The following is a 20,417-nucleotide window of genomic DNA, read 5'->3' on the forward strand; positions in this document are numbered from 1 at the left end:
AACGTCTGTACATGGACTGATCCCATTGATGGTGCGCTGTTCGCCAAATGAATGAAGCTTTAATAATCTGCAAGGCGTCCCATTTCGGCACGAAGAGAGTTTGCTCGTGATAAAGTTCTTATAGCGGTTATTAAAAAAACCGACTTTTGTAGTTTCAGAGAGTGATTTCCAAAGAGTCATTGAAAAAAGAGCTTGCAAATGAGTGCAAAATATGGATTTATTAAAAAAGCCGGTCTCTTAAGGCTGAATAGCAAACTCAATTGTTGTTTTTTTTTTTTTGTTATTGTACTAAGTAAGAGTGTTATATATTTTTTAAACAATTGTAGAGTATTTTAATTTGTATTGGTTTTTATATGGCGCTCTCAAGTACATCATTCAGCCAAATCCTGATAAGTTTATTTAAAGTTACGATTTCATAGCACACTGTTTGCTTTTTCGGAGGGACTTACGCTTACACTACGCTGGTTGGTGAAGAGACTTTGCCGGCCCACCTAAGCGCTTAAGGCAAATGCATCGAAGTAACCCTGCTAACGTTCGAATTCTCTCTTTAGATACCCCCAAAGTGGTTGGGTGTTTGATTGCTGCCAAAAATGAGAGTACGTGGCGTTACTTGTTTTTGTTGTTGTAGCAGTATCTTCGCCCTGTCAGTGTAGTGTAATTACCGGTCGTCTTCGTCTAGCTCATCTAACGGTAGGCCCAGGAAACTGGCTGTTTCGACGGGTTGGGTCCAGAGGGAGAGAGGTGTTAGATGAGTGGGTTTGATGGGGCATGTGAAAATGTGGTTAGTGTCGTGCGGGGTGCCTTCACATGCTGGACATATGTTTAGTATGTCGGGGTCGATTCTGGATAGGTAGGAGTTTAACCTGCTACCGTATCCAGAACGTAATTGTGCCAAGGTTACGCGGGACTCTCGGGGCAGCTGTAGCTCTTCGTCTGCAATAGGTGGTGGTTGGACTCCGATAACGGCATTCGGAAGTCGGGAGCTTAAGAAGGTGGTAAGGGTCTCCCGATGAATGTCGTTAATGGCCTGTCTGTACACTGTCTGATCCTGGAGTGGTCTGTCTGTTTTGTCCTGGATCTCGTCCACGTAGTTGAGGAAGTGTCTCCTGATGTGCCTGGGAGGTGGCTCAGGCTCGAGCAGGTGTCTGCATGGGTGAGGCCTACGGTGACACCCTAGCAGAAACTGCTTGCCGAGCATTTTGTTGTGCTCCTTAACAGGGAGCATGTGAGCCTCGTCATGCAGGTGTTGAATTGGGGACATCAGGAGACATCCTGTCGCGGTCCTAATGGCAGTATTTTGGCAGGTCTGGAGTTTCGTCCACTGCGTATCACTGGTTCCAGGCGACCAGACAGGCGCGGCATAGTTGAGAACCGGTCGGCCTATTGCTTTGAAAGTCGACAGCAACATTTCTTTGTCTTTGCCCCAAATGCTGCCGGCGAGCGATTTGAGGATCTTGTTGCGATTCTGTACTCTCGTTGCAATAGCGGTTGTGTGCGCTGAGAAGGAGAGCAAGCTGTCAAAGGTGACTCCCAAAATTCTGGGGTTATTTACCGTCGGTATTGGGGTATCATCGACGTGCACCTGAAGTTGCAGCTTGACCTCCTTTGTCCACGGGGTAAAAAGGGTCGCCGTGGATTTAGTGGGAGAAAGTTTTAAGTTTCTCGCAGTGAAGAAGCGAGAAAGGCGGGCGAGGTAGTCGTTTACTTTGGAGCATAGGCCATCAATGTCATTGCCCGACGCCATTATCGTGCAGTCGTCGGCGTATGAGACCAGTGAGACTCCCACTTCTCTGTTTTGAAGTTTGGTCTCGAAATATCACCGACGAGTGACGACCACTCAGGTAGTTCGCGGTCCACCTGGAGTCAGGTGTTCTGTGAGGAGTGGGAGTAGAAGGGCTTCAAGCGTCTTCACTACTGCGGAAAGGAGAGTTATCAGACGATAAGACTCCCCTTGGTTGCCGGGTTTCCCAGGCTTCAGTAGTGGGACAACTCTTCCTAATTTCCACTATCAATGAGAGTGGCCATAGACAGGTTGAAGACCTTAGTGAGGAATTCTACTCCCCAGCTTTTTCAGCATCAGCATGTTCAGTCCGTCGGGGTCAATAGCTTTTGATGGTTTCATGTGTTTGATGACCCCCTGAACCTCGTCGCTGGTGAAAGTAAGCGGTGCACTGTTGTATGGCAGTTTGTGCAACCGTCTGGTGGCACAACGTTTGGATCTGTCGACTGTAGGATGCAGTATAAATTTCCGGCTAAAATAGCTCGCGCATCTCTTCCGATCCGACGAAGTACGACCGTTGAAGGTGATATCCACCTTGTCGTTGTACTTCGTCGGGTTCGACAGGGACCTTACGGTGGACCAGAGCTTACTCACACCAGAGGTGAAGTTACAGGACTTCAGATGCTCTACCCATTTGGTCCGCTTATGTTGGGTGACCAGTTGCCGGATCTCCGAATTGAGATCCTTTATTCGAGGATCCCCGGGATCGGCCTGGCGTAGGCGGTCACGCTCGTTCGCCATAACGGCTGCTTCGGCTGGGAAATTGGGACGCAATTCCCGGATCCGTCCAGCAGGTATGAAGCGAGCCGCGGCGGCTGTGATCGCCTTGCGGAATGCGCGTTCGCCTGCGCGCACTTCGGTGGAAGTGGGTAGGGCTGCGAAGATGTCCTCAGTAAATTCCGCGAATCTGGTCCCATCAGCTTTGTTAAAGTTGATGTATGACCGGTGATCCGCGGAAACAAAGTCGGTAGGTCTCTCGATCGAGATGATAATGGGCAAGAGGTCTGATGCAAGCGATAGCATAGGTCGCCAGGTTATGCTATTTATCAGACCAGCGCTAGCAATTGTTATGTCAGGCGATCTGCTGCAATTGCCCACTACCCTAGTGGGGGTGTCGTCGTTTATAGTGCTGAACGTCGAATCGTCTATCTGCTCTGTTAATAGCTGTCCCCTACGATCCTTTGGCAGGCTTGAATGCCAAAGATCGTGATGCGCGTTCAAGTCACCTACTACCAATCGGTTTTCTCCCCTGATGAGCGCACCAATATCAGGGAGATATCCTGCCGGGCAGCAGGTGACAGGGGTATGTAAATATTAAATATTTCGAGCTCGGCATCGCCTGACCGGACAGCTATACCTTGACCTTCTAAGGTGCTGTCCCTGCGGTCGATGCCTTCATCGATAAGACGATACTGCACGGAATGGTGTACTATGAACGCTAGGCCACCACCGTTGTCTCGCTCGCGGTCCTTTCTGTGCACATTGTAGCCGTCCCTGGTAATCAGGGGGCAGCTAGCATGCAGTTTTGTCTCCTGGACCGCAGCTATCTTGATTCCGAACCGGCTCATGAAGTCGACTATTTTGTCAATCTTGCTCGTAAGTCCGTTGCAGTTTAGTTGCAAAAGCTTGAAACTTCGCGGGAGAGATGTCGTAACTCGGCGGGTGAGGGATGCGTGATGTTGTCTGCGTTGGTCCTGCTGTGCGTTCCGCAAAATGGGTTGTGGCCCGATGTTGACTGATGGCCGCGCCACTGGGGGCGGTTGCGGGTGCAGAGTTCTGCAGCAGGGGTCAACGTAGTCGCGTGTCCACTCACGGGTGGTGTGCAGGCCGGAGCACCTCCGAAAATGGCACCAGCCACTGCAGGAATTGCATTGGACAGTTGTCAAGTTCCGAGGAACTACGGTCTGACACACGGAGCAGACTGTGCGGGGGACCAGGAGCTGCTGGTTTGTCCCCGCACTGGGGTAGGAGCAGGAGGGTTGTGGATTTGAGAGGGAGTTGTGTTGCTCGTGGGGGCTCCTTACCGTTGAGGTGTTGTTGGTGGCGGCAGTGTGATGTGCCTGTGAGCGGGAGCAACACGTGGCCACATACCTTGTGGACCACTCCCTGTGTGTCTTAAGGCCTGAGCAGGTCTTAAGATGGTACCACCCGTTGCACTGGTTACACCTAACCGAGGTGGAGTTCGGGTGGAGCCGTTTGTGGCAAATGCAGCAGCAGAATACCTCTGGTCCGGGGTAGGGTTCGACGCCAGCCCGGAAGAGAAGTATTTGGAGCAAACTAGCTCCAATGAGTTGCTCCTGTGACGAAAGATTTCTTGGTAAGAAACGGTACACTAGACAGGGCTAGTATACTGAGGCGGCAGCCCTTGGTCGGGAAAACCCCGAGTCATTCCGGTAACGTAGAACCGGCTGCCATGGGAATGTCGTGGCGTCACTTCGATGCAGTTGCATGAGAGAGATGTGAAAAAGCGAACAGGAATGCAATAAAAAGAAGAAATTAGGTACACAAACAACACCGAAATAAATTGCACAAGTACGACGTCACACACACAGCGATTTTGGCATATTCGCTGAGAGCAAAGAGGCGGTATCACGTTCGGCGACACCTTATTATTCTCTCCATCATGGGTTGCTGCACAGAGAGATTTTGATCGAAGTGGCATGTACTAGCTTGCTGAACCGTATGCAAAAGAACCTCTTCGGACCGCTCCTAGTGAATTGCAATAAAAAACTTTCTCCGTGGTATGCATTTCTGTGCACATGCCCATCTTGGCCCTTGGAGTATTTAGAAGAAAGATTATTCTGAAGATTTATGAACGTTTGCGCGTTAGCCTACATCTTTCTGCACTGTCATAACCGCGACCAAAAGCGGACACAAAAGCATAGAACGCAGATGACGATATTATACGTAAATTATACGTATGTAAACAAGTTTTGCTGGGACGCTATAGTAGGAATCGCAAAACTTCTCCGGAATGTATGAAAAATGTTAATCAGCTCTCTGACAGCATCCAGAAACACGCATAACTCTTGGACTGGCCGAACAAGTGACCGGCATTAAGGATATTCGAGACAACACTAGTTCCGTTAATGCCGTTATGGAAAACCATTCACTTTCTTTCGAAGACTTGATTAAATTCACATAATATAACCATTTTCCTGTTGATACTAGTACTACAATTTGGGGAGGTGCAGACATCAATTTCAATTCCTTCAGCTCGGAGTGCTGAGATCGTCTTGTTCCCATAACAGTCGCTTCTACAATAAGGGAACGACCCGGATTTATATACGACCAAGCACTATCACTCCTACAACATATCCAAGGACTATCACTCCTGCATACCAACCATTCATTTCCTATTGCAGACATAAATCTGAATTTGCGTGTAAGACCCGAGTGACACCTACATAATTAATTTCCAGTTGTCCTAAACAAATTTCAGAGCTCCACAGACTATCGAAAGGCTCTAAGGCAATCGACACTTTGAAGAACTTTCCTATCCTTATGTGAATACCCTTAAGAGAGATGAATGGCTTCGCATTGCAGACATAGAACCCGAATCGTCCCGTTAATGCAGGGTGACGCTGACACACTTATGTTTTGAACATTGGAGCATTTTTCCCTTCTGGTTCAAGGCTGTCGAAATAGCTCTTTTTCTGAATCTGCAGTTAATGTTGCTAGAACGACTTGTATACCATATATCATGCATACCTTTTCACTCAATACCTATTCACATTCTCTACTTAACCAATTCGTTCCACCCTCTTCCCTTTAATCTGATAGCGCATCTAGTCTAAGTCTAAATTTGATTCAAAACATCTAATGTCCATGTACAATTTAGAGTAATTAAAAATTAAATAGAAAAATTCAAATCAACTGCTTTTCACTGCTTCTGAATTGACGACAGAAGGTGGCGTCTTCCCAAAACAGTTACCTCCTTTTGTTTGTATGCTCTACTACTTTGTGTTTGCTGCTCTACTGATACTACATTTTCAAGACGATTTGGTTCCCAGAATGATAGAATACAATATTGCCCCTTCCGCGTTCGCTGTGACGTCATTTCTTAAAATAAACAATCAAAAAGAAGAAAAATCGCTTGTTTGTGAATAAGAAAAGTAACCGAGTGCAATGAAAACTGTTAATTCAAGAATTTATTTGTGGCGTGCGTCTTGATGTTGTTCCACAAATGGAGGGACCTGAGGATCTTTTTCATGGCAGAAATACACTCGGAGGTTTGCCATTGCCTGCCGAGGGGCGACCGCTATTAGAAAAATATTTTCTTTCATTTTGGTGTTTCACCGAGATTCGAACCTAAGTTCTCTCTGAATTCCGAATGGTAATCACGCACCAACGCAGTTGGCTACGGCGGCCAAGGAATTATACACACACATTATTAGTATGGCGTTTTCGAAAAAAAACGCAAAAACAGGCATTTGGTGGTATTATTATAATTCGTCCTTCGCAATTGAATACGCGGCACTTCATTTTTATTAGTTTACTTAATTTAAAAATCACTAATCTTAAAATCGTAATGCTGCCAAGCCATTCAATGAATATTCACAAACAGGTAACTTCTCTTCCTTTTGTCTATTTATTGGAAGATATTGCGTCATCGGTTGTCAAAATCGCGAAAAATGAGTAGTACACCGTGCTTTGGTTCGATTTTAAAATCAAGATTCGGCCATACTTTAAATAAAATGAACTCTTTTAGAGTAAAAAACAGTTAATACAAATATAAGCGAATGTTTATGGATCGAAGTAAATGTACACTCATATGCATGTACGGATTAAAAAGTTGTTTCTATTAAAAATCTTAATTTTTTAATATAAAATACGCTTCAAATAATAACGCGTTAAGAAAACTACAGCCGTTGTATTACCTGCTCACACAGCGCAGCTCTCTGTTCAGCCGTTGACTTGGCAGCACTGTATATGGAGCTAATTATTCTGCCCCAATCGTCATTTGCCTTTAGTAGTCGGGTATATGTAAGCAATAACGGTAGTTGTTTATAATCAATTCGGTGGGAGTGTGGAATAATGGGAATTTATTTTGATACAGTTTATTTTGGATACGGTATTTAAGGTCACCGCTTTTGGAAATATAAAGTGAGCTAATTTAAATCAGCTGTATGATTAGTGTTAGGAATTCCAACAAAGCAACAGCTTGCAGACGTGAAAGATCACTTGGTAGGCCTTGAAAAACGGCGAATGGTATTAGTAACAGTACGCCAAGTAAAAGCATTTGCAAACAAGTCCGTCTATTCGCGCTTACACTGCTCACTATTCTGTTTGGAATTCAAGACTCTTCAATAAGTTGCAACAATGAGTTCACCCCGTTGCGTCGGAATTTTCGCCATAATAGTAATGGTAGTGAGACTTTCTATACTAACATCTGCTAGTGTAATTCCAGCTGGATTGGGGGGTGGCCCAGTTTCGCCTGAATTAGGTCTTTATGATCTCAATGATAAGGTGACTGTCCTTACAGTGAACAATTTTAATGACACGGTACTACATCAAAATCGTTCCTTGCTGGTGGAGTTTTATAACACATTTTGCGGTCATTGCCAACGTTACGCTCCGCACTACAAAGAGTTAGCGGAAAGATTGTATCCGTGGCGTGAAACTTTACTAGTTGCAGCCATCGACTGCAATGCATTCGAAAACACCGGAATTTGCCGTGACTACGAAATATTTGCATATCCCACATTACGTTATTTTTCACCTGGTTATATGTGCAAAGAAGGGAACTATGGTCAATTTGTTAAGCCAAATGTCAAAGTGGATGAGCTTGCAGCGAATATGGCTCAACGATTGGTAGCAGAAAATGGCACCGATAGACTGCCAAATTTTCCAAATCTACATAGTGTGACGGAAAACGAAGAAAAAAATATTTTCGAGGGCTTAGATAGCAATAGAAAGTTAGTGATATTAGCCTATGAACCGGAGAACACCACCGTGGGTCTAGAGAGTGTTTTAAACTTTCACTTATGGCCGGATGTGCAGGTACGCCGGATCACTGATTTAAATGTGGCCAACAAATTCCAAATCGACGGAGTACATTATAAGATAGCAACAGTAGATAGACAAGGAAACGTGGTACCATATAGTGTGAAAGAAGACACACCACAAGCATACGTGGCTACAATTCAAAGTATTCTAGAAGCGCAGCATTTTAAGCCCCGTTCAGTAGAAGGGAAAAAAGGTGTAGCTAACACTGCACAAGTCCCTGATGACGAAACCGGGCGAACAGCTATAATTTCTGAAGTGCTTCGCAATAAGCATCTCGTTTATCAAGTAAGTCTGAATATTTTACAGATACAACAGAATTATTAACACTAATTTCAGAATATGCAATAAATTGTGGTTGTATTGACAAAACTAGTAATATGCCTAGGCACATTTGTTAGTACATACGTGTGCTTGTTTAAGCTAAATAGGAATTGCTCAAACAGCTGTACCATCTAATGCGTCGCGTGCTTTCATTCACATAACATAGCCACTAGTAGACCGAAAGTAGTGAAGTCAATTCTTGAAAGCGACATGATAAATCAAAATGATTTCTTATTCAAAGCTTTTAGATCTAATTGTAAACACTGTTATAGCAGCAACAACAACAACAACAAAGTTTTTCCCAATAGCCTTTTATATTTGGTCCTTATGGGATAAGCTAATAATTTGATAAAGTCAATAATTTAATATCTAATCGTTATTCTTAGTGCAACGCTTCCATAATTACAATATTTGTTATTAAATAGGTATCGTGTTTCCACAGATGACTAAAGGCATTTGAAGAAAAGGAAAATAAATATAATATATTTCGAAAAACACAGTACTCATTACCTCTCACTCCTTCCGTGAAGGGTAGTTAAATCAAAGATATACAAGTTTCTCGAAGCATCAAAGTAAGCCAATAGGATTAATTAGAATTGTATTTATTAGAGTTCCTATCTGAATTGTTTCAGAGCTTATCAGTTTGTTATCAGGCGTGTTGCAGACAGAAAGAGTGTGATTTTTTAGTCAATTTGTTAAATTTTTGACAATTCAACTTTGCCACTAACGAAAGCAAATTCGAAATGCAATAAGACAAAATCCCGCATTCTTATTACAGGAAATCTTATTTCAAAATACAAAAATTAGCTTTTAAATAAAATATCTTAAAAAATTCATATTACATAATTTAGAAAAAAATTGTCATCTATGACTCCACATTATAATTTGCTTTAATTTGCATAATACTGCAAATGTTTATTTTAGCAATAATTGTTTAATTTTAGCATTCCGAAATTGCGCTTGACGCGGGTGGTAGACAGGTGTCATAGCTAGCAATTTGTTTTATCGCCTTAAAAAATACCTATGCGCATGACTTTACGGCATTCGTATGCAATTTATGTAAGGAACTAATTGCTTAGAATTTATAACACACAAAAGCACAAAAATGAAGTATTAAATTATTTTGTATTTAAGTTAGTTCTAAATGCCATAATAACGGTAAAATGTGAACAGGTAATTTTTGCATACCAAAATATAATAAATCAATGTGAGCACAAGTACAGCTTTGTATATTACGCTACAAATTATTTTCACAAACAAGCTTCAAGTTGTTAGTTTGTATTTCTATTTGTATGTAAAAGCGCTATTAACTTTTTGTTGCTAATATAAGTTTTTGACTGATGTGGAATATGTGACGGTCTATCGTGCACTCTTATCAACTGATTAAAAATATGTACAAAGGTACATCTGCGTATTGGAAGCGCTTGCTTGATAAGCGCTTAAAGGGAAATGATCAAATATCTGTTAGGTAATTAATATAGGAAAGCAATCCATAAGAGACAGTTTTCACGGCAGTAGGTTCTACGTAACCGGAACTACCCAAGGATAAAAAAAAATATTTTTTTATTTATATTTAGTTTCAATAAAATTTGCTGTTATACATCGAAGAAAATAAATAACGATTTTAAAACCACGATGTTCTAACAAAATCATCGATCCCTACCTACGAGTATTTAAATAAAATAACGGGGAACATCCGTTTCCTACATGCCTTGATCATGTATATCCTCTTAATTCGTTCAGCTCAGCAACTAAATATAAAATATCATCACCTGAAATGCAAAAGGCCATAAGGAAAAAAAAAATTTAATTGATTTGTATCTATTACACAATATTCAAAATATTAGTAAAAAATTTAAAAATTCTTAAGAGGTACATACATAATTGGGCTTTAATATTTTACGAAAAATAACCAAACGTAAGTTTTCAAAAAAAAAAAAAAATCGGCCGCCGTAGTCGAATGGGTTGGTGCGTAACTACCATTCGGAATTTACAGAGAGAACGCAGGTTCGAATCTCTGTGAAACACCAAAATTAAGAAAAACATTTTTCTAATAGCGGTCGCCTCTCAGCAGGCAATGGCAAACCTCCGAGTGTATTTCTGCCATGAAAAAGCTCCTCATAAAAATATCTGCCGTTCGGAGTCGGCTTGAAACTGTAGGCCCCTCCATTTGTGTGGAACAACATCAAGACGCACACCACAAATAGGAGGAGGAGCTCGGCCAAACACCCAAAAAGGGTGTACGCGCCAATTATATATATATATATAAGTTTTGAAAACTAACACTCTATAAGGCTCTCATCATGCCCACCCTAAAGTATGGCGCAGAAGCTTGGACGAGGACAATAGACGTACGAGATAGTATTTGAAAGAAAGATTCTGCGTAAAATTTTTGTACCTTTACACGTTGGCGACGGTGAGTATCGAATAAATATTCAGCGGCTACTATCCAAATGGATACAAACGCTCCAACTCTGAAAGTATTCGATGCGGTACCAGCTGGTTATAGTAAAGGAGGAGTAAGGGCTTCTCTACGTCAAAAAGATCTGGTGGAGAAGGATTTCGCTGTTCAAGTGAAGTTTGAAAAACTGAAGTTTTGAAAGCAAGTCCCCGATATTTGGTAAAACTATTTATTTAAATTTGCTGTGAGCAATATTTTATTCAGAATAAAATGTAGAGCAAGCAATGAGTTTTCTTAAATTTGGAAACTCTTGAGAACGAGACATTGATTCGCCATATTTTTATAAATATAAACTGTGCTCCTAACCAAAAGATAAATCTTTAGCTTCTGTTTGAAACTATTGCAAATGCCAGCTCTTATTTATTATTAATTTTTTTTTTTGTTTTTAGAAGAGGGTTTTTATTTTTGTACTAAATACAATTTATTTGAAAATTCAGGTTTCCAAAGAGTTTTTGAGTAGAATTTTTTTCTTAATCTAGCCCATATAAATAATTTCATATGAGATAAGTACTTGTACCTATGTGTAAAATCATCTCTCCTCGAAAAAATAATCTAATGAGAGAATAATATGTATACACATTTTATTAATTTTTTTATCAAAAAAATTTAGAAATGGAAATATTTTCTTGTTTCAAGGAATTTTTTTACTATGAGTATTTTTTAGTTATTGAGAATTATTAATTGATTGACGAAAGGGTAATTTTTGACTCGCGAAATTAAATATTTGTCCACATATTTCGTGTTTCACATTAATTTAATCCATATTTTTCAAAACATGCTATTATTTAAAAACCAACGACTTGCGTGCTACATCCATGCATACATATGTGAAATGCAACGTTTCTCAATCCTGCTTTCAATATTGTATTTAATTAAATATCTTGTTTGGCCACCAATCATAGTTTTATTTTTATTCAAACAGTTGTTTAAACTATTTATTTTTCCTCATTATTATTATAGGCGGACCTCGAAATGGCCATACGTCAAATGCTATTCAACGAAATACCTAAAGTACATGAGATACACGGCGAGCAATTGTTGGCACTACAGCGTATACTTGGCGTACTGCAACGTTATCATCCACTTGGTCCACAAGGCAACGAGGTCATTCGGCGTCTCCATGAATATGTACTGAATGCTAATGAATCGGTTAACGGCGGCGACTTTCAAACCATGTTGGAACATTTGAATAAAACTCTCGGTCCAATATTCTCTTCAAATCACTTTGTCGGTTGTGTAAGCTCTCAGCATAATAAGCGTGGCTACACCTGTTCGCTTTGGACAATCTTCCATTATTTTACTGTACAGGCAGCGCGTCTTGAAATCAGTAATGATCCGCTGGAAGTATTAACGGCCATACATGGTTATGTGAAATACTTTTTCGGCTGTACGCATTGCTCAGAGCATTTCCAGGTAAGTCAGTGCATTGAACAAAGGGTTAAAATACACGTAGTAATAAAGTAACGTAAACACATACATACCTACATAAATTACATATGGCTATGTATGAATAATTAGTTTTGAAGGTTGTCAACAGCTGTGCACTGAAATGAGTCCCGGAATCGTTTTAAACTGATAAGTATTGATTCAGGTTTTGTTTTTTTTTTTTTGCAAAAGATTTTTACAAAGTTAATTACTTGCTGGTAGCGTATTTAAAGACGAAATTGAAAAAAATCGCTGATACATAGTAAAAAGCTACTATATCAGCAATAAGTTTCACTAGAAACATATCGACACTTACAAATTAAAAACAAACAATTAAGGGGGAACACCACTGTGAACGCGTGAAAATTAAGTGATTTTCATGATTTTTTTTTTTAATTAGGGATGATTATTTGAGGATCGGACAAATTATAATTTATTTAACATATATTCAACTATACTGACACAAATTTTTATAAAAAAAATATTAAAAATTATAATTGATATTAATATAAATGCAATGACGTCATAAAAAACTGATGCACCCTGGTGGCCACGACACAGCGCTGAAAAATCATCTGAAAGCAAAAAACCAAAAAAATTCTTAATCTATACATCAAAGGCTATCATTGTACGTGGCGGTTTCTTTTTTATTTCTTTTCTTTTTTTTTTTTTTTTTTTTTTTTTTTTTGAGAAAATAGTGCAGATGCAAAAGGAGTTTATGTTTTTACCCTTTTTTTGTTTTCGAAAGGCTTGAAAAAATATAAATTTTCGGAATTTTAAACAACGGCTATGTACGACTGTAGCCAATACATGTACAAAAAAAAAATTAAAATCGGTTCATAAGTCTTCGATAAATCGAGGCCACCGTGTTCAGAAAAGTCGTTGAGAAAAACGCGTTTAAAGTTTTCATTGGCCGTTGTAACTCACTACCTGCACTTATTGCATTGGGTATAACTTCGTCAATTTTCAAAATTTTAAGTTAAAAATTTTTTTTACATATTTTTAAATATATCTACTTTAAGGAAATGCAAAAAAATTTAGGTATACACGCACGATAAAGTGGGATTTCTAATTTTTATGTTTTCCGCTATTTATGCTTTATTCGTACTCTTCATGACATGAAGTCGCAGAAGATGAACGAATGCAGCTTGAGTCAAACTCTAGAACAAATGGGAACCGTAAATAATGATAATTTTTCTAATTTCAACAAACTAATCCATCGGAAGGAGAAATGATGTTTTCATAAGGAGTACACCAACATAGCCCTTGTTACAGGGACTACCTTCAGCTGCATTAATTTTTATTTTTGTTAAGTTATGAAAAAACTCAAATTATTTGCTGAGATTTATTTATTATTTGAAGGTAAAAGTTATTTTTTGACTTCATTTTTTTGCATTCATTTTTATTTTTGTTAAGTTATAAAAAAACTCAAATTATTTGCTGAGATTTATTTATTATTTGAAAGTAAAAAATAAAAACCTGAGTTTTATCTTTGCTTAAAAAAAGTTGATTAGAATTGTGCTTATCATTATTATTATTATTGTCATCTTCATTATTTTTATAATATTATTATCGTTATAAATATTATATTTTAACACTATTTTATTTAATAATAAAGTTCGTAGTCGTTACGGGCTCGGGTTGCAAATAAACAGCCATGATTATTTAAACATACATATTCTGCATACAAACAAACATTTGTTTACACATTTGGCTGCTTTTCTACCCACATTAATGTTTACGTAATTTTTACTTTTCTCGAATTTTTTTTTTTTCATGCCACTGTCTCTTCTTAACTTAGGTATACAGCTGTTGTCAGCTAATTAGAAACGCTCCCTTTTGATAAACGCTTGATGAGCATAATATTAAACTGTTTAAATTTACCGTTATTTTTTCTCTTAAAATCATTTGCATTGCTTTTGTTACTCTATTTACTACCCAATGCGCCTAGTTTTGTAGTTGTGAAATTGAAGTACCGTTAATATTATCCAACGCAGTGCATGGGTTACTTAGTTCAAGGTAAATAAACTGAGACGACTAATTAGAAACAGTTGTTCAATGGAAGCATATTCGGCAAGTTGTGTTATTTTAATAGTAATATAATCGACTTTTTGGTGTGTATATATTTTAAATTGGTTGTTTAAAAGCAACTAAAATATTCGTCTTCAAGATGTGTAATGGGAAAAAGCAGCAGCTGTACACCTGCCCTGCGGAGCTCCATTTTTGACCTTCGTAAAGCTGGAAAGTCGTACAGTGAAATTTCTAAGCAAGTCAAATGCTCAAAAACGCTTTTTAACGCCTTAAAGCATATCCAACTTTTTAAGACTGTTGACAATGTTCCACGTAAGAAAAGGCCCCGGAAAACTTCAGCAGAAATTGACCGCAAGATAGCAATCATCTCCAAAAGAGACCCAAAAAAGACTTTCACTGACATCCAACGGGAAATTCATGATCAATACAATTTCGAAATATCCAAGAGGATAATTGCTCGGCGTCTGGTCGAATCTGGACTGCATGGCAGAGCAGCGCGCAAGAAGCCCCTTCTAACCAAGATACAAAGGAGACAGCGAGTAGTCTTTGCGAGATTCCATTGGTCATGGACTCCAAATCAATGGAAATATATCGTTTGGAGCGATGAAACCAAGATAAATCGCATAGGCCAAGATGGTAGAAGTTAGGTTCGACGGCCTCAACCAACCAAGAATTCAATCCTCGCTACGTTTCACGGGTAGTGAAGCATTGTGGAGGATCACTCATGGTGTGGGGATGTTTCTGGTGGAATGGTGTTGGCCCAATCCATAGGATTGATGGAATTTTAAATAAGGAGAAATACGTCGATATACTAAAAAATGTAATGTTGCCGTGGGTTGAGGAAAATTTGCCTGTTATATGGAAATTTCAACAGGATAATGATCCAAAGCACACGGCAAACTTGACGAAACAGTTTTTCGACGAAAATTCCATCAATGTTTTGGAATGGCCATCATCCAGTCCGGACTTAAACCCAATAGAGCATCTCTGGGGTGACGTTAAAAAAGCCGTAAGTGCCGAAAATATCCCAAATATGGATGCCCTTTTTGCCGAAGTAAAAACAGCATGGCAAGCAATACCTGTGGCGCGCTGTCAGAATCTCATTACATCAATGCGCAATCGATGTGGGGCAGTGTTGAAGCAAAAGGGTTATGGAACCAAATACTAACATAATCTTTATGTTGATCTGATAATACATTACTGTTTCTAATTAGTTGCCCTATCCAAATCGTGCATTTCACATGCTTTAAAAAAATATATATATATTTAATAAAGAATTGGGATAAAATTGTTTTCCACCAGTTTTTAAGTTTATCATATGTTTAAATAAAGTTGGCAACAAGTTATGAAAATACGTGTTTAAAAGGAAAATGGAAAATTTATTTTGAAATGAGTGTCGTTTCTAATTAGCTGTCAACAGCTGTATGTTGTGGGAAAGAATTATTTAGTTCATTCAGCGAATCAGAGCTCCATCTTCACGGTTTTTTTTTTTTTTTTTGATACTTTAGTTCATTGAACTTGTATGTATAGGGTGTTTTTTTAACTGCATGAGAACTATCGATATCCATAACTATGGTTGGACACCTCAGAATGGCAAACTGTGTTGACATTTCTGTTCAGCACGTCGTTTGACAAGTCATCATAAATCGCTTAACGCCAAAATAACGCTTCCAAATTAAAGAAATTTACTATGAAAAAATAAATATGTTGGCAAAGCTCGGCCCTTATTTCTTTCGAAATGAGAAAGGAGCTACCGTTACAGCGAATGGCGAACGCTATCGAGCCATGCTGACTGAATTTTTGTTTCCAAATATTAATCAGTTAAACATCGACGACATTTGGTTCCATACATTCAACGAGCTTAACAATTGAGTTATTGCAATATTCAAGCCACCATACGAACAAAATTGGACTGATCGAACGGACTATGAAACTCGTAGCCGCGGCCGAATATTGGACTCAAAAAATAAATTCCACGAAATATCGGCCAAATTATAATAAAAAAATACATCCAATATTTTTGTTCTTTATTATCATTTAAAAGTTCTAAAACTCTTAAAAAACACCTGATATATAAGTATAAACGACTGTATGTTTCCCTATGATCGATTTTTACGTGTTTTTTTTTTCAATTATCCGCACATTTATAATTTTCATAATATAAAAGCGTATTTCTGTTTGTTACAATGTTCGCTACATTTACTTATAGAAAGTAACGATATATTTCTGGCTGGTGCTTACCTGACAGTCCTTGAGCAGATGAGAATCCCGGGTTTTCCGATAACATAGAAAATAAACGTAATTTTGCTTAGGTAGAAAGACCTCTTTGTATGATATATTTCGTTCCTCTTCCCGAAAAAAGGTAGCTCAATGTGCACTATCCTCGCCTGATGTCTTTTGATAAGACGATCGAATTGAAGATGCATTTAGAACCAAAAAATTACAATACGTTGTTTTCGTTGTTGTAATAACATAAAACATTCTCCATACGTGTTTGGGTAATTAATGTTACTGTAAGGCCAGTCCTTTGGCGGTTATAGAAATAGACTCGTTAACGTAAATTGTGTGTTTCAGGTTTCCACGCTCGGCAATATCGATTATGAGGCTTTGCTTATAATTCCACTTGATAAATCGTGATAATCAATAGGCTATATAGCCTTGGAGGAAACCTCCTTATTGTAATTTCTGCAAAATATCGCGACCCTGATGCCACCTAGCGAGCTCATTATTATCTTTTATTACATCGTTATCGAGATCTGAGTTATGCTGGAAACTTCAAGTTAAAAAATTTGTGCTGATCAGGCAAGATTGAACCAACCAACTTAATGAAATTAACGGGGGGGTTTTATTGAAAACTATATTGCAACGGAACCTTTTGAACATTTCTTCTTTACCAGTTTTCAAAAGGTCGGTTTTTACAAAAGAACGAATTTTGGAGCATCCTAATACATACACACCTGCATACTTATATAAAGCGTTTTTCAGTAAGAGCGCTTCAACTTTTTTTTTGAATAAAACACAAACGGTTTGACTTTTTTAACAATTTTTTTTTTTATTATCGAGTTTAAACATATACATTTAAGTATGAAATTCGATTTCTTGCAATCGTTGCTCAAGTATGTAGCGTTCCATGATGAAATGTATACTAATGAAGTTTACAAATGACAAGCGAAAAATAAAAAATATTGCGTCGTTCGCTCTCCCTATCGGAAAAAAGTTGAAGCGCACCTATTGAAAAACGCTTTATATGCAAGTATATTTCCAATACTTAAAACGATTTATTGTACAGTCCCTGCGCTACCTAAAGCCCGATTTCAATAACCAGTTAATAATGATAATGAATGATAATTTATTATTATTATTATTTTTATTAATAGGTCTATGGATAAGTTCGTGCGGTTTTACAACAGATGGCGTAACTTGATTATTATTCCATCGATCCACATTTCCAAACATTCATTGGAGAGCTACTGTCGTAAGGCACAAACGTCAGTATAAGTTTTTTATTTGAAGCGTAAACAACAATATTTTTACCACACTTGAAAATGTCGAATTTCGTGCCAAATAATGTGTTTTTGCGGGGAATTCTTCTTCATTATTTTAATATGAAGAAAAAAGCAGCCGAAAGTCATCGTATCTTGGTGGAAGTTTATGGTGAGCATGCTCTAGCTGAGCGAACGTGCCAGAAGTGGTTTGCACGCTTTAAAAGTGGTGATTTTGGCTTGGAAGACGAAGAACGCGAGGGTGCGCCGCCAAAGTTCATGGATACCGAATTGGAGGAATTGCTCGATCAAGATCCGGCTCAAACGCAAGAAGAGGTTGCAAAAACTTTGGGAGTTGATCAATCAACCATTTCCAAACGTTTAAAAGCCATGGGAATGATCCGAAATTCAAATTTCGAAAAAAAAACCGCACGAACTTATTCATAGACCTATTAGTTTTTCGTGATAATATAAAAAATAAGAAATATTTGTGTTATTGGCGTTGTAGGTGTAGGTGCAGGCGATAGAAGAGAAGTTTTGCAGTTACACCTCAACTGATTTGCTTATTGGATAGTTTTGTCAGTAAGAGCTGGACCGCAGACAACAAATACGGATATTAGCTGACTTGATACTAGGAAATAATTATTTATTTGAAAAAAAAACTCTTAAATTACAATTTCTTAAACTGTTCCGAAATGTCAGAACAATTAATGTGATTTCGAACGCGTTAGTGCAAACTAGCAAATGCATCCAGCCTTTCTTGTTCTTCTCTTTAAAATTTTGATTATTTTTCATTCGCAATAGATATTAACTGTCCTTTCTCGGCAATTTTGCTATCGAAAATTCCTGAAATTATGAGAATTAAGTCTAATAGTTAATCCGCATTAGTTGCCTTAATTCCTGAGATAATTCCGACTTAAGCTATTAACGCCGTCGTCTGTCTAGGCTATTACATGGCTGCACTTACATAGAAGGGAGGGACACCTTTTATATTCATTTTGATTCCTTGTTCAATGCTAGTGAATGTACTTTTTTATCTATAATATTATTAACTGATGCACACTAATCACTTATATGCAATTCCCGCAGGCCATGGCAACTCGTCGGAAAATTTGGAACGTACCCAGCAAAGATGAAGCCGTGCTCTGGTTGTGGGCCGCACACAATGAAGTAAATAATCGGTTAGCTGGTGATGACACTGAGGATCCTCAATTTGCCAAAATACAATTTCCCAGCGAATCAAGTTGTCATCAGTGCCGCAGAAGTGATCAAAGTAAAACTGACGTCAACTGGGATAAGGATGCCGTACTCAGTTTCCTTAAAAATATACACAATCCCGGCTTTGTCAGCCGTTACGGTATCGACAACGAAGCTGTGTTGCAGCCATCGCTGGATAAGTTGCGCCAAAAACGCAGGGTCGGTAATGTGTTCTCCGAAATGGACATGCGCATGGGTATGTTGTTGTATGGGTTCTGTGTCATCATGATGGTTGTTGCATTCAAACTATTCGCCATTAAAGGTTATCGCAAAAGGCCATATATGCATGACGCGCTCGGAAAAGTCTAACATAGCACCATGGAGATGTCAAGTAATAATAATAATAATAATAGAAAACGCAGTGAAAATGACAAAGTTTCACCATTATGTGAAACAGAGTGATACATGAGACGAAAACTTGTTTTTTACAAGACAAAGACAAGGACTCTCAATTAAGATTCCATTTATAGTGTAATATGTATATAATGATGTGAAGATTATGGCTTGAGCATAGACTTGAGGTGTAAGCATTTGAGCATTTCAAAAGAAATCGAAAGTAACTATTTTTAAAAGCAAAATAAATTCTAAAATTATTGTTGATCAATTACGTTGCTTAATATACATATTTACAATGAATACAAAAATTCTCAATACTGTAATTCCAATGATGTTAGTTAGCTATACATATGTACATTTATACAAGCCTTCCATACATAATATTGTATATTTTTAAGAAATGAGCGATTGTTGTAACGAACCCACAGAAATTACATACATTTATGGTATATTATAAGCAACTGCACCTACAACAAATTTTTATTACTTTTTTTACTCTGACACGCGACACGACAAACATAAATATATATGTACGAGTATGTACGAGTGTTTATGGAAACAAGTAGCATTTTCTTTATGCCAATTTGTGATCCGTAATATAAAATCTAGTTTATGATTGCAAAGTCAAATAAACCGAGCAGCTGATAATTTGCTATTGTGATGCACATCGGACTCATTATATTAATAGATTTATTTGTAAATAAATAGAATAAAAACATCATTGAATCTCTCTTTAATTCCACACCCAAACAAAGAAGACACATTTGAGCTGTGGCAGTAAATTGATAAGATAAGCTTTTGTTGTACGAGTTTGTTTGCTGTTATTGAAAGTGTAAGCGTGTAAAACACACATCCGGGGCATGTCCACATTGTAGTAACAAGACAATGAAATCGCTACCGAGATGTAAGATGTAGTGAAACAACAAATGCAAGCAACCATTCACAGATAACATTGCTAAATTTAATTATTAACAATGAACACATAATAAAACTGCAGGCCATCGCAAATGTAAACAAGTCGTTACCATAGACTACGGTACAATACAAAAACGAATTTCAAAATTTTTGTTTTTGGAAATTTCGTTTTTTTAGCCATGTGGTTATAATTTCGTGATATGGAGTTTGGTATGTACATATATATATTAGGTTAGGGAAAAAGAAATACATTATTTTTTGCGAATGGTTTAAAAGTGTTTTATGGTCGAAATTTAGTTCCTGGACTGTGTTATTGCCATGCCGGTCAAGTTCGATTATTTCTGTGATTTTAACGACATTTTCTTTAACAACAAAAATGCCTGAAAGGCATTGATGAAAC

General features: G+C 38.2%; 1 protein-coding gene across 2 annotated transcripts; it reads left to right on the plus strand.

The window, feature by feature from the left end:
• Positions 1–6,742: 6,742 nt before the first annotated feature.
• On the plus strand, positions 6,743–19,823 carry LOC129243915 (sulfhydryl oxidase 1). 2 transcript variants are annotated; one of them, XM_054881364.1, is made up of 4 exons: positions 6,743–8,074; positions 11,532–11,984; positions 18,599–18,962; positions 19,029–19,823. In XM_054881364.1, the coding sequence occupies exons 1-4, from the start codon at positions 7,103–7,105 to the stop codon at positions 19,073–19,075; spliced, it is 1,836 nt and encodes a 611-aa protein (XP_054737339.1). In that variant the 5' UTR covers positions 6,743–7,102; the 3' UTR covers positions 19,076–19,823. The 2 variants fall into 2 exon arrangements, with proteins under 2 accessions (XP_054737339.1, XP_054737338.1); XM_054881363.1 differs by having other exon boundaries at positions 18,599–19,823.
• Positions 19,824–20,417: the final 594 nt, after the last annotated feature.

This window comes from Anastrepha obliqua, chromosome 4, assembly GCF_027943255.1.
Source record: "Anastrepha obliqua isolate idAnaObli1 chromosome 4, idAnaObli1_1.0, whole genome shotgun sequence".
Classification (NCBI taxonomy): Eukaryota; Metazoa; Arthropoda; class Insecta; order Diptera; family Tephritidae; genus Anastrepha; species Anastrepha obliqua.